This window comes from Aquarana catesbeiana, linkage group LG05 (assembly GCF_042186555.1).
Source record: "Aquarana catesbeiana isolate 2022-GZ linkage group LG05, ASM4218655v1, whole genome shotgun sequence".
Classification (NCBI taxonomy): Eukaryota; Metazoa; Chordata; class Amphibia; order Anura; family Ranidae; genus Aquarana; species Aquarana catesbeiana.
In genome coordinates this window covers 464,506,491-464,518,681 of record NC_133328.1, presented here as the reverse complement: position 1 = coordinate 464,518,681, position 12,191 = coordinate 464,506,491, and the positions used below count along the sequence as shown (strand labels likewise).

General features: G+C 40.1%; 1 protein-coding gene across 26 annotated transcripts in view; it reads right to left on the bottom strand.

The window, feature by feature from the left end:
• Positions 1–12,191, bottom strand: part of EPB41L3 (erythrocyte membrane protein band 4.1 like 3) — a 291,386-nt gene that overhangs the window by 96,586 nt on the left and 182,609 nt on the right. For all 26 annotated transcript variants that reach the window (XM_073631385.1, XM_073631386.1, XM_073631383.1 and 23 more), the window contains exons 6-7: positions 8,386–8,461; positions 4,706–4,924 (exon numbers count right to left, since the gene is read on the bottom strand). In XM_073631385.1, coding sequence (XP_073487486.1) covers positions 4,706–4,924; positions 8,386–8,461 — 295 coding nt within the window. The remainder of the gene's footprint in view (positions 1–4,705; positions 4,925–8,385; positions 8,462–12,191) is intronic.

Below are 12,191 nucleotides of genomic sequence, written 5' to 3'. Positions count from 1 at the left end.
TTTTCTAAGGAAGAAAGAGTGTTCAAACACTGGGAGGAGCCTTTTTTACCGATTGTTCACTTCCGTAGGTTAGTTCAAATAGACACTGTAATTTCTTGTCAACAAGATGTGTTGCGCATTCGTAACTTATTTAGATATTACAAAAAAATATTAATTGTGCTCAACAGTCACATCAAATAGTCACTCAATGCCAACCCTCATTTTAGTTTCAGTTCTGTGAGACCTTGGGGAAAATAGCTTATTAATACCTCTGGTTTGCAATACTGTAGTTCAATGAATCAAGGCCTTTAAGTCAATCAAGGCCTATTTTTGTCATGATGTTAATGTAAGCAAATGTAGAAAATCCACATTATGTGGTGTTCCTGAAAACAAAGCACACGGAAACCAAAATCTACAGCCAGTTAAGAAATTTTTGTAATTTAATAAGCCACTTCACTTCAAATATTCAGTTTTCCAAAGGGAATTTCTCTAGCATACAAAAGAAGCTCTATTTTTAGCTGATTATAGATCTAGAGTTGTTTGTCTTCTAATCAAAAAATCAATTAAGTTTCTTATTTTACATTCTACAGCTTTGTGATCACAAAAAAAAAAAAAAAAAAAGAAATTAAGAGTAAACTGAGGCCGCATAGCTTGCACACTGAGCCAAAAATCCACAGTACTGTGGCTCCATTCTTTTCTGCCATTTTTCAACTTCTTTACAAGATTGTTTTACCAACTCAAGCCAACACATTCTCGACAAGTTGGAAATATCAAAAGACTAGAAAATTTGGGACTTTGAAGGCACAAGTATGAGCTACACAACGTATATATATAAAAGAAAGGTTTAAATTTTATTTATAATCTACAAAAAGACATAGAGAGAATAGACAAAACATCATTAAAAACACGACAGGTCTAGACATACATAACATGTTCTAACACCATTGAGGATCCTATTCTGCAGTTGGAAATATATCCCTGAGAATTTGTATAACATTGGTTATAATGCCCGGCCTCTACATTACAAAAACGGCTCCGCCTCGGCTGGAAAGCGGTGATCTTTTTTTATTTTTGGCTTCCTAGCCTAGAGGTGAGATGTCCCCCATATCTCACTGTAAGGAGGTCCTGTCATGCCACATTCCTATTATAAGGGATGTTTACATTCCTTGTAATAAGAATAAAAGTGATCAAAACATTTTTTTTTTTTTAAAAGTGGCAAATTAGAAAATTTTAAGTAAAATTAACAATAAAAAAAAGAAAAAAATGTTAAAGTGCCCCTGTCCCGTGTGCTCACACATAGAAGCGAACGCATATGAAAACGGTGTTGAAACCACACATATGAGGTGCCGCCCAAAACATTAGAGCGAGAGCAATAATTCTAGCCCTAGACCTCCTCTGTAACTCAAAACATATAACCAGTAAAAAAATTTAAATCGTCATCTATGGGGATTTTTAAAAACCGAAGTTTGGCGCCATTCCACGAGCGTGTGCAATTTTGAAGCGTGACATGTTAGGTATCTATTTACTTGGCGCAACTTCATCTTTCACATTATGCAAAAAAATTGGGCTAACTTTACGGTTTTGTTTTTTTTTTAAAGCATGAAAGTTTTTTTTTCCAAAAAAATGTGTTTGAAAAATTGCAAATACTGTGTGAGATAAAAAGTTGCAATGACCGCCATTGTATTCTCCAGGGTCTCTGCTAAAAAAAAAACATATATAATGTTTGGGGGTTCTGTGTAAATATCTATGCTAATATCTAGCAAAAAAATGATGATTTTTACATGTAGGAGAGAAATGTCAGAATTAGCCTGGTGGGCAAGTGGTTAAAGCATAGCTACCCCCCCCCCCCCCCCAACTTGTACTGTATAGCAGCTTTTCAGCCATTATAAATGGTGGCTGCAATGATTTCCATTTTTCCCCGGTGTTCCTGCCAGTAACAAACTCTTTGTCCCTGGGTGAGAGTGCTCACGTATTGCACTGTAACTATGGAGCAGCAGAGCTGTCACACTAAGGCTGCTCTCCTGATTTGGACTTCAAACACCCCCCCCCCCCTTCATTTCATTGGGAGAAGGGATTGTATAGTACACAGAAGATAGCTTGAAAAGCTGACAGAATTGTCAGAGATATTAGATCAGAGCACAGGGTATTACAAGGACATTCATTATCTATCAGGATCAGCACTTGCAAAAAATGTACTTATAGTAGCAGTATATAATCATTTTTGTTCTTGGGTTTCTTTAAGATTCAAGACTGTACTTGCTGACATCTCATTTATAGTTTTATGTGAAAGATCTGCCCCTTCAAGGTGATCTAGAGCAGGGGTTGGAATCTAGGGTGACCATGTGTCTCAGGCTGCCCGGGACAGTCCTGCATTTTGCAGGTCAGTCCTGGGTCCCTTCATTCCAGGGCAATATGCTGTCCTACAATGAAACTGAAACAACCACCCCCCAGGCTTTACTCACTGACAGGACTTGTATTGGCTGGAGAGGCACAATCCCCACCCCCTGCTTGTGATTGGTGTAATCATATATTCCACCTCATGTGTATAATCACTGCAGGGCAGTGTAGAGCCAACATTGGAACAAGGTAAAATAGGTCTTGGCCAACCAGAACAAGTACTGTCAGTGGGTAAAGTGGCAATGCGGCAACCTTTTTTGGGGCCGTGATCAGTGCTTCTGGGTAGAGAGCACACCCACCGACCGGGTGTGTTGTGATTTGTTCCAGCACAAGCTGATTTTCAGGAAGGGGGGGTGTCCCTGAATGGCAGTTTGTTTATGTGATCACTATCGGAAACCCGTTGTAACGAGCCCCTTGCACGCTCGATTCCACTCTCCCGACACTCGTCTGCTGCTATAGAATCAGATTGCAGATCACAACATCTGATCGCTCGGTCATCCAATGCTCCGGGATTAGTACTACAGCTATGTGCCGTTCTAACCCAGTTGTGATAGCTCAGAACAAACACCAGGCAGGCTGTATGTAAGTTCAACCAGGAATCTCCTTTATTCAAAAATACAGGCTCTTTTATACACTAACATTAGAGGTGCATACCTCCGGCTCATATTACTCTAACAATACAGCTGTAACCTAATTAACATGGGCTAATTAACTAATCCCTTTAGACAGCCTAGATGACTCAGACATGACCTTTAGGCCAGACTGGCCATCTTGTAGCTTAGAACCCCCAATCAACATTATCACAATAGTAGAGTTAATTAAACACAAACAACAATGGGGATCTAATGACTCTTAGATCCCATACTAGAGACTTATTTACAATACACATTTTGGCAGACAACAGACAGGTAGCTGGAATTGATGACATTAGCATTTAACAGTAGGAGTCTCAACGGTATGAATCAGTCACTATTCCAATATGGCAAATCCAGGGTCCCCAGAGCCTGCGTGTCCTGGGGGACCAGGACCCGAATCCACAGTAATACCACCTCAAGGGTCCCCAAGCATACAGCTCACAAAGAGCACTGTTCCCCCAAGAGCCAGGGCCCATGATCGATCAGCAAGAGGCTAGCATACAGTCCCCTCCAAAAGTCTCTCTCCCGGCTAGGTTTTTCACACCCGTTGAACGCAATCTACCTGTCGATCACGGGCAGGTCATGAGTAGCTTGTGTCCCTTCCTTGCCAACACCTACAACCTGGACAGGAGTGGGGTGGCATTTACAGGAACAGATCCCCTGTACTTTCCTACTGCAGTAGCTGAAAGCTGGATTCTTCTTTCCCTCCCGCTAGCATTTAGCTGCTGCAAGAGGACAATAGAGGATCTGTTCCTGTAAATGCCCCCCCCCAAACCCCCCCGCAGTTGCCCTTACTGTCTAGGTTCCCCTTCATTCTGCTGTCCTGGCCCTGTGTGATCCCCTGGTCCCCCCCCCCCCCCCAAATATTACAACGCTGATGGCTTTCCCTCCTCTCCCACCAGCTGCTGTGGGGGATAATTTCAGGATGAAGAGTGGGGGAAGGGGCAGTAAATATGCCATTTACCCACCCCTTTTATTTCTGAATGAACACAGTGAGTGATTGGTACCAATCACTGTTCATTCATAACTGAAGCATAGTAAACTGTGGTTCCAAAGTTTCAGTTTGTGAATGAACAAGGGAATACTGTGAAGAGGTTTTGCTGTTCATTCATTTTGTATAGCTGAGGCTTCAGAGATGGAGATGCGTCTCAAAAGTGAGACATCAGGGGTCCGTTTGTACCCCTGATATTTCACCAAAGACCCAACAGGGCTGCTAAAAAAAATAAGAAAAAAAAAAACTACTGACACCATCCACTGCCCTACTGCCTAATATGACCACTGCTCTACTGACACTATCCACTTTTAAGTTAGGCTTAGATTATATTTTTACAGTGACATTTGTTTTATTATATTTTCTTTCTTACTATTTAGTCAGGCCTTGCTGGTTATATTTAAAAAAAAAAAAAAAAAAAAAAAAAGGACGCTGAACCCTGGTGTTCTTTTCTCTCTTTCATGTTGTTCAGGTAGATTTCCACCTCGCACAGATTGCCTACTCCTGATCTAGAGTCAAAATGTGACTATTAGTCTTTTATTAAACTCAGTCATTTTTAGTGGTTTGCAACCTTTTTGTTAGCGTGGCACAAAATGAGAATATGAATTACAAAAATATTAATGATAATGGTCTTATTCACAAAATATTTGTGTATGAAAATGGTCTGCTTTTCATAATAGGTATGAACTCATATTTATCTCACCTATAACTTTTGTGCAGCTCAACTACTTTGTCCTCTAGTTCCTTTGTTTGGTTTGGTGCAAACCGGAATTCACTGACATAGTCGCTGCCATATTCATCAGGGTCATAATCACCCAGTTCTGACTGTACAGTGTAGGATCCCAGGAGAGCCAGTGTAACAAAGGAACAAGGGAGACGCCCGGATATAATGTCATCTCGTAGTTGCAGGCAGAGGTAATACCTAGAAGGAATAAATACACATTAAACCGTACAGATTAAACTCCAAAGACATGCTGGTAGGTTAATTGGCTCCTGTCTAAATTGGCCCTAGTATGTATGAATGTGAGTTAGGGACTCTAGATTGCAAGCTCCTTGAGGGTAGGGACTGATGTGAATGTACAATGTATATGTAAAGCACTGCATAAATTGACAGCACCATATAAGTACCTGAAATAATAATAAGTAAAGATAAATACACACAAGCAGGAACGTTTGGCGCTTTGAAGTTTGTTCAGATATGCTTTGCACCCCATAACAGCTAATCAGAAGTCAGTAATTTCATATTGTGAGTAATTGGTTTTAAGTTACTGCTCATTATTGCTGTTAGAAGCATGTTATTACAGTTTAAATTTCAAATAAAGTTAATATATTAGAAATTGAGAATCTTGTATTTTTTTTTATTTACATTAAAAAAAAAATCCAGTCTAAATAAAGCAACAAATATGGTTTTAAAATGATTAACTCTTACAATTTACATATGTTAAGTGTACATGGTCTTAACATCATTAGACCAACAAAAATTCTCTACCTCTTCTCGCAGTTTTACACATGTGGTTATGTTATGGTAAATCACAAAAAACTAGGCAAATGGTTAAAGTGATATTAAAGGATTGATTTTTTCCCCTTTTTTAAATAGCAAACATGTCACACTCGCCTGCTCTGTTGCAGTGGATTTGCACAGAGTAGCCCCGATCCTCCTTTCCTAGGGTCCCCCCCCCCCCCCCCCCGAGTGCCCCCAGAGCAAGCAGCTTGCTCTGGGGGCACTCGGCAGGGGGGGCCAGGAGCACCCCAAGCAGGCTCGCTCCTTAGCTGCTGCTCTGCATGTTAATTCACCCACACAGCTGTGGCTCGGCCCCATCCCCTCTTCTCATTGGCTCACTGGCTGAGATTGACAGCAGCAGGAGCCAATGGTTTCTGCTTCAGCGAATGAGGAGCAAGAGTCTCCGAAAAGCCGAGGCATTCATGCACATCGCTGGATCGCGATGGGGCTCAAGTAAGTATATATAAATATTGTCTAAATACAAGAGGCATAATGGATGTGTGATTACTCAAATCTTGGTGTACTTTGTGTATTTTTTTTCCAGATCTATCCAGAAATTCAGCGTTAAACATTTCTGTTGTGCAGGCGTTTCCTGTAATAAAGACCAGGCAATGCCTTTTTCTCTCGTTCTACTGGTACAATCGGTGATTGCAGAAAACTACAGGAGAGGGCAGATACAAGACCAGACAGTCTGACTTGCAGGGGTCCCTTCCACAGCTTCTGTTTTCTGCACAGGCAATGTACAGCACAGTGATGATGTTACTGTTACCTTTAGAAGTTAATATCTGCATTTGTAAATGCATTAGGTGCACACAAAAAAATATATCCTTTGTGGTTATAGAGGAATATACCTGAAGGAAAGTTTTTGGGCCCAGAGTTCAGCTTCAAAAGAAACAGGACCAGGAATAGATGCTGGACCTGTTATTAGCAACCTAACCCCACCTTAGCAATAGAAACGGTTGTAGGATTAGTTGCTATGGGTTGCAAGGCATCTTCTGTATACATTATAGTAAGTATTTTATCTATACTAAAAAGCTGTTTTTCTAATCCCAACTGTTACAAAGACTTTTCATAATCACAAAATACAATATAAAACATTTCATGTTTAATATGACCTTTATACACTAGTAAATATTAATTCATGTCATGTCTTCTGTGTACATAAAATAGAAATTCATGCCTCTTAGACTATAACATAATGAAAATAATGAAGTCAGCCAAGATACATTTTTTGCAAAGCAGTACATATAATCATTGGTTAAAAAGAAACGTGTCCTCATTGTTTGGATTTGCAGAATTAATCCATTAAGCAAAGCCAAAAGATAATTAATGCATTATAAACAGCAAAAGTTGAATTAAAAAGAAAGAGCAGGAAAGGCTAATATAATGATGATGACACTATTAGTACTGGTACTCTTGTTTCTAAAAAAGATACTCAAACTGTTTGGTAACCGATCATGGAGAATTTAAGCGTCGCCAGCTTTTAACATTTTATTTTCTGAAAAGTGCCATTTAATGGCTATATCCAATTTGTGCGCTGCATTTTCCATCACTAAATCAATTCCTACATTAGAGTATTAGTTTACAATCTGGCAGTTCCAGAAAGCAAAACTAGCCAGACTTGAAAAATAAAGATGAAAATTTGGACTAGAAATGAGCTTGGGGCTTTTCTAAACTCAACTCTAAACAAATATTAAAATTGCACTTTTTTTTTTTTACTTCAATCAGCTGCGGGCTGAGTCATTGCCTGCCCCACAGCACATGTAAAACAAAAGGGGCAGGATGCTGGTGGCATTAATTCCCTTACATTAACACATGCCCATATGAGGGTACTGATGTCACCAGCATCCCTTTGTTTACATGTGCTGGGGGGTGGAGAATGACCTGGACCACAGATAATTGGAGGGGGGGGGGGGGAGCACAATTTTAAGTTTGACAGAGATGAGTTTGGAGGATTGCTCAAGGTCACCTCTAGTTGGGATCCCTTTACAGCCTTTTTCCGAGTATATAACAAAAGAAACAAAAGTTGAATTTATTGTCCAGTCATTTTGGCCTGTTTGGAGTTGGGAAACAGATTGCAAGACATACACAAGAGCTAGAATGAACTTGAAAGTGTATTTTAATGCTGAACTCCAGGGAACGGAAAAATGTCCCCTTGCAATGGGGTTGCCCCTGCTCTACAAGAGGTAAATGCCTGTTTGGGTCTAAGGGGTCAAAAACTGCAGTTTTACTGCAGTTTACTTGACCTTCTACTTCAGCAGGCTGTAATACCAGTTCTCGCAGCCACTTTTCCCTTATATATCAGTGGATGCAGGTTCTCTGATGTCATCAAGTCAAACACAGAGACCATATTGCTGCATTGCACATGAGAACTCTAAGGGACAGTCCACTGCCAGAGCATATGGGAGTGGAGGAGAGCGCGGGCTGCCAGGAGAGCAGAAGATAGGCAAATAAAACTGCTTTTTGCAGTCCCCTAGACCTAAATGAGCATTTAAAAGAGAAGTACAGGTTTTTTTCTGCATGTGGGCAGATCCCGACTTCATTGTTGTTATCTTGCCCGAGCCTAGACTGGCTCTGTGACGTCAGCTGACAGCCGGCTTCAGCCCGCTGTCTGTTGAAAAAAGTCACAGGAGCGCAAAATGATCTGCACTCCTGTGATCCACAGAAAAAGTACAGCCAAATGAGCTTTGGCTGTGCTTCTCCTTTACCCTTTGCAGTGCTGGGGCAGCCTGACTGCAAGGGAGTATTTTTTCATTTCCTTTCCCCCGCATGGGCTTAAAGCATTTCTCTTGAAAACATACACCACTGTATAAGGTCTCATTTAAACTTCAACAAACTATGAACATTGTTAAATAAATACTACGTTTGCTGGCTTTAAATACCTGGTTATATCTTCTGAAAGCTGGGAAGGGTCAGGTGGATAGAATTTAACATTAAAGGAAAACAGCCAAGATCCATCTGCAAAACAAACAAAAATACATTCAATTATGGGAGCCTTACACTTTTTTTTATTAAACTATAAAAGCCTGACATTGACTATCTAACAAGTCCTGTGCCCATTTTACTGTCAGTTATAGAAGACACAAAAGACATGGATGCCTGTAGACACTAGATTTCAGTAAGTATTAACTCATTTGAGACCCAGCATGTTGCAAAACTACTTTCATCACGGCGGCAGCAGGAATACGCTGGAAGATGCAAGGTCATTATGCTGTACAGAGAAGCGGTAAAATCCAGATCTGAGTAAAAACGAAAGTGATGGGTGAGAATGCTGCTGGGAAGGATGCAGAGTGTGGAAGATATTCAGGGGGATTTCAGCTACAGATCTAAAAAACAAAAAAAAAAAAAAAAAAAAAAAAGAACGAAGAAGGACATAGTACTGCAGATAAACAGGAGCACATTTTTACCTCATTCACCAAGATAGCTTTCACACTGAGGCGTTTTTCAGGCGTTTTAGCGCCTGTAAAGCACCTGAAAAACGCCTCCCCAGTGTGAAAACCCAAGTGCTTTCACACCCAGGCGGTGCTCTTGCAGATCCTTTGAAAAAGTCCTGCAAGCAGCATCTTTGGGGCAGTTTGGGAGCGCTGTATACAGCGCTCCTAAACTGCCCCTGCCCATTGAAATGAATGGACAGCGCTGCTGAAGCACCTGCAAAGCGCTTCGGCAGTGACGCAACATGGGCAATTTTAACCCTTTCTTTGGCCGTTAGCAGGGGTTAAAAGCACTCCACTAGCGGCTGAAAAGCGCCGCTAAAACTAGCGGCGCTTTACTGCTAATGTCGGGCGCTTTCAGTGTGAAAGTAGCCTAAATGGTGGCTACTGCCTCCAAAACATCTGCTTTTTTTCAATACCAAAGGGGATTTTGTAGTAGATAAAAAAGCACACCATAACCACAAGCCAAGCATTTGGCTTGTGGTTGCAGTGCACTTTCATTGATCTCAATGGGTGAGTTTGACAGGCTGTGGCACCTGTTAAACTCTGCAGCCTAAGTAAAAAAATTCAGTGGCCAAAAAGTAAAGCATCTCAGCTGCAGCACATGTACAGCCCTGTCATACTTCAATCTTAATATTTGGGGGTCGTAAAATCGCAGCTCAACCATCTGTTTTTAGCACCTCCTGGTTGCCTGTGTGAAAGAGCAGAAAGAGAAAACTCACAATTTAAAGAAAAAAAAAAAATGTACTTGATATTAGGTGAAGCTGTGCTTGGTTTTATTCACCCAATCATGTGCAAACAAAAACCCTACTTTATTTGCACATCAATGGTTATGCGTTACAAAATAAACTTTTTTTTCCACCTCATTAACTGAGATAAGTGAAAAATCACTCTGAAAGTGAATACGCTCTACTCCTTTAGTAAAACGACCCCATATTGAATACACACAATAAATAAACCCTAATGCATCTGATTACTGAAAGCATTTATATTAGTAGACTATCTACTAAAACTGATAGCTGAGAGTGTGCATATTAGTGGTCTAGACTTGAAGATAGAAGTGAAGAGTGCCTTTGTATTTTCTAGTAACACACTCGTACATATCTACTACATTAACCCTTCCCTACTCTTTCCAAAATTACTTTTATATTCATCCTACCAATTATTTTGCTGGCATACAAATAAATATGGCTTTAAGTAAAATGGTAGTGCTAAAAACAACGATGCATAAAACACAGCAACCAGTCAAAATGAATTTCTTAACTGATCTGTCTACTATAGATAATTTGAAATAATATGTGATTGTGCTGTCTAAAATAATTGTAAGGCTTAAATAGCAACATCAATCTTAATTGCATAATAAGAACTACCATGTCATAACAATTAGACAGTGCCATAAAATAAGGTTAACCTGTGAAAAGAAATTTTAATGGTAAAAGGCTATCCCAAAATTAAAAAAAGAAGAAAAAAGTCCCAATGGTCCAGCACAACTGTGTTTGAATAGTGCTTCTTCTAGAAATGAACTTTGAAATCATAGAATCCACTCGGTGCACCAAACATTACACAGTGCTCCGCCAACTAGTGAAGTGCATGCTCACCTTATGAATAGACCTATGAATAGGCCAATCTCACATATACAGGACTATTCTCAAAAGAATCCCGCACACCAGATGATGATTCTAAATGTTGTAGTTTCCTTAGAGGGAGTGGATGCATACAGCTCTCAAGAAAGAGGAAATAGTCACCAATAGTCTAGTATGTTTACACACATATATACAAGCAACACCAACCCAGCTTCCAGAAATGTACTTACATTTATTTAATATAAACAAGCATAAAACAGCTGAGAAGCATAGAAATAACGAGCGATATCTCATACAGGGTTCCAATCTAAACACTCACGCAGTCTGGATCCGCCTCCACGCATTACGCCACCCTCCCAGGAAGTTCCTGACAAAATCACGTGGGAGGGTGACGTAATGCGTAGAGGCGGAGCCAGGCGACGTGTTTGGACTGGAACCCTGTATGAGATATTGGCCTATTCATAGGTGTATTCATAAGGTGAGTGTGCACTTCACTAGGTGGCAGAGCATTGTGTAATGTCTGGTGGTGCACTGAGTGGATTCTACGATTTCAAAGTTCATTTCTTGAAGAAGCACTATTGGAACACAGTTGTGCTGGCCTATTGGGACTTTTCTTCTTTTTTTTTCTTTTTGGGATTTTACCATTGATGTTATTTTGTCCACAGGTTAACTTTATTTTATGGCACTGTGTAATTGTTATGACATGGTAGTTGGTCTAATTACTATTTAAGCTTCCAATTATTTTAGGCAGCGCAATCACATATTTTGGTTGCAGCAGCTTAGTTAGCTACTGTAGATAGGTGGCAGCGCGCAACAGTTGCATTGTATATAGGTAATCTGAATCCAACTGACTTACAGGTAACATCGCTTTAATTACTGCTCTCTCTCCCTGGCTGACATTTATAAAATCTAGGATCTTTAACTAGCGCTATAATCCTTGTCCGGAATGAAAAAGATGTGGCCCTCAGCAAATATTTCACTTAATTTGGGTTGATGTGTCATTTGGGTTTGACATGCCTGATACACAGTAATAGTAGAAGCTGAAGATAATTAGTAGTATAATAAAAGAGCAATGGCACTGTAGAATTCAGAAATGATAATTGCACAGTGCCTACTGACAAACACAGCTGGGCATCTATCACCTTATGATTCAAAATGTATCCAGTGTTAAAATGCACTTGTTCTGAATAATAGCCTCACATAACACTCCAATTTATAAAACCTGTGAAGTACAAATAACATTTAAATTACCCATTTTTAAGTTGAGATGCAGAATGAAAAAAGGCACTTAATCATAGGAACACCACTGATCCTCCAGTTAGGCATGGTAGAAGTATAACTTAAAGTGTCACTAAACCCAAATCATAAAAAAAAGATCAATAAATGCTGTATTACATGCCGTTCATACTCACTTTGCCATGAGATTTGTTTTCTGTATTCTGCAAAAAAGAAACCTGGTAGATCCTGCTGTTCCCCCATTTCCCCCTTCTGTCCAAGACCCAAATTCAGCTGGGGATTTTGCAAAGCAGCTTTAGGAGCACTGCACATACTCAGTTTTCAGTGAGTTTCTATACTGAGCATTTCCTCCCTATCACATCTGAGCGACCCATGTGACTATAGTCACAAATGTGGGCTAATAGACATTGGTAAATGACAACCCACTCTCTCACTTCT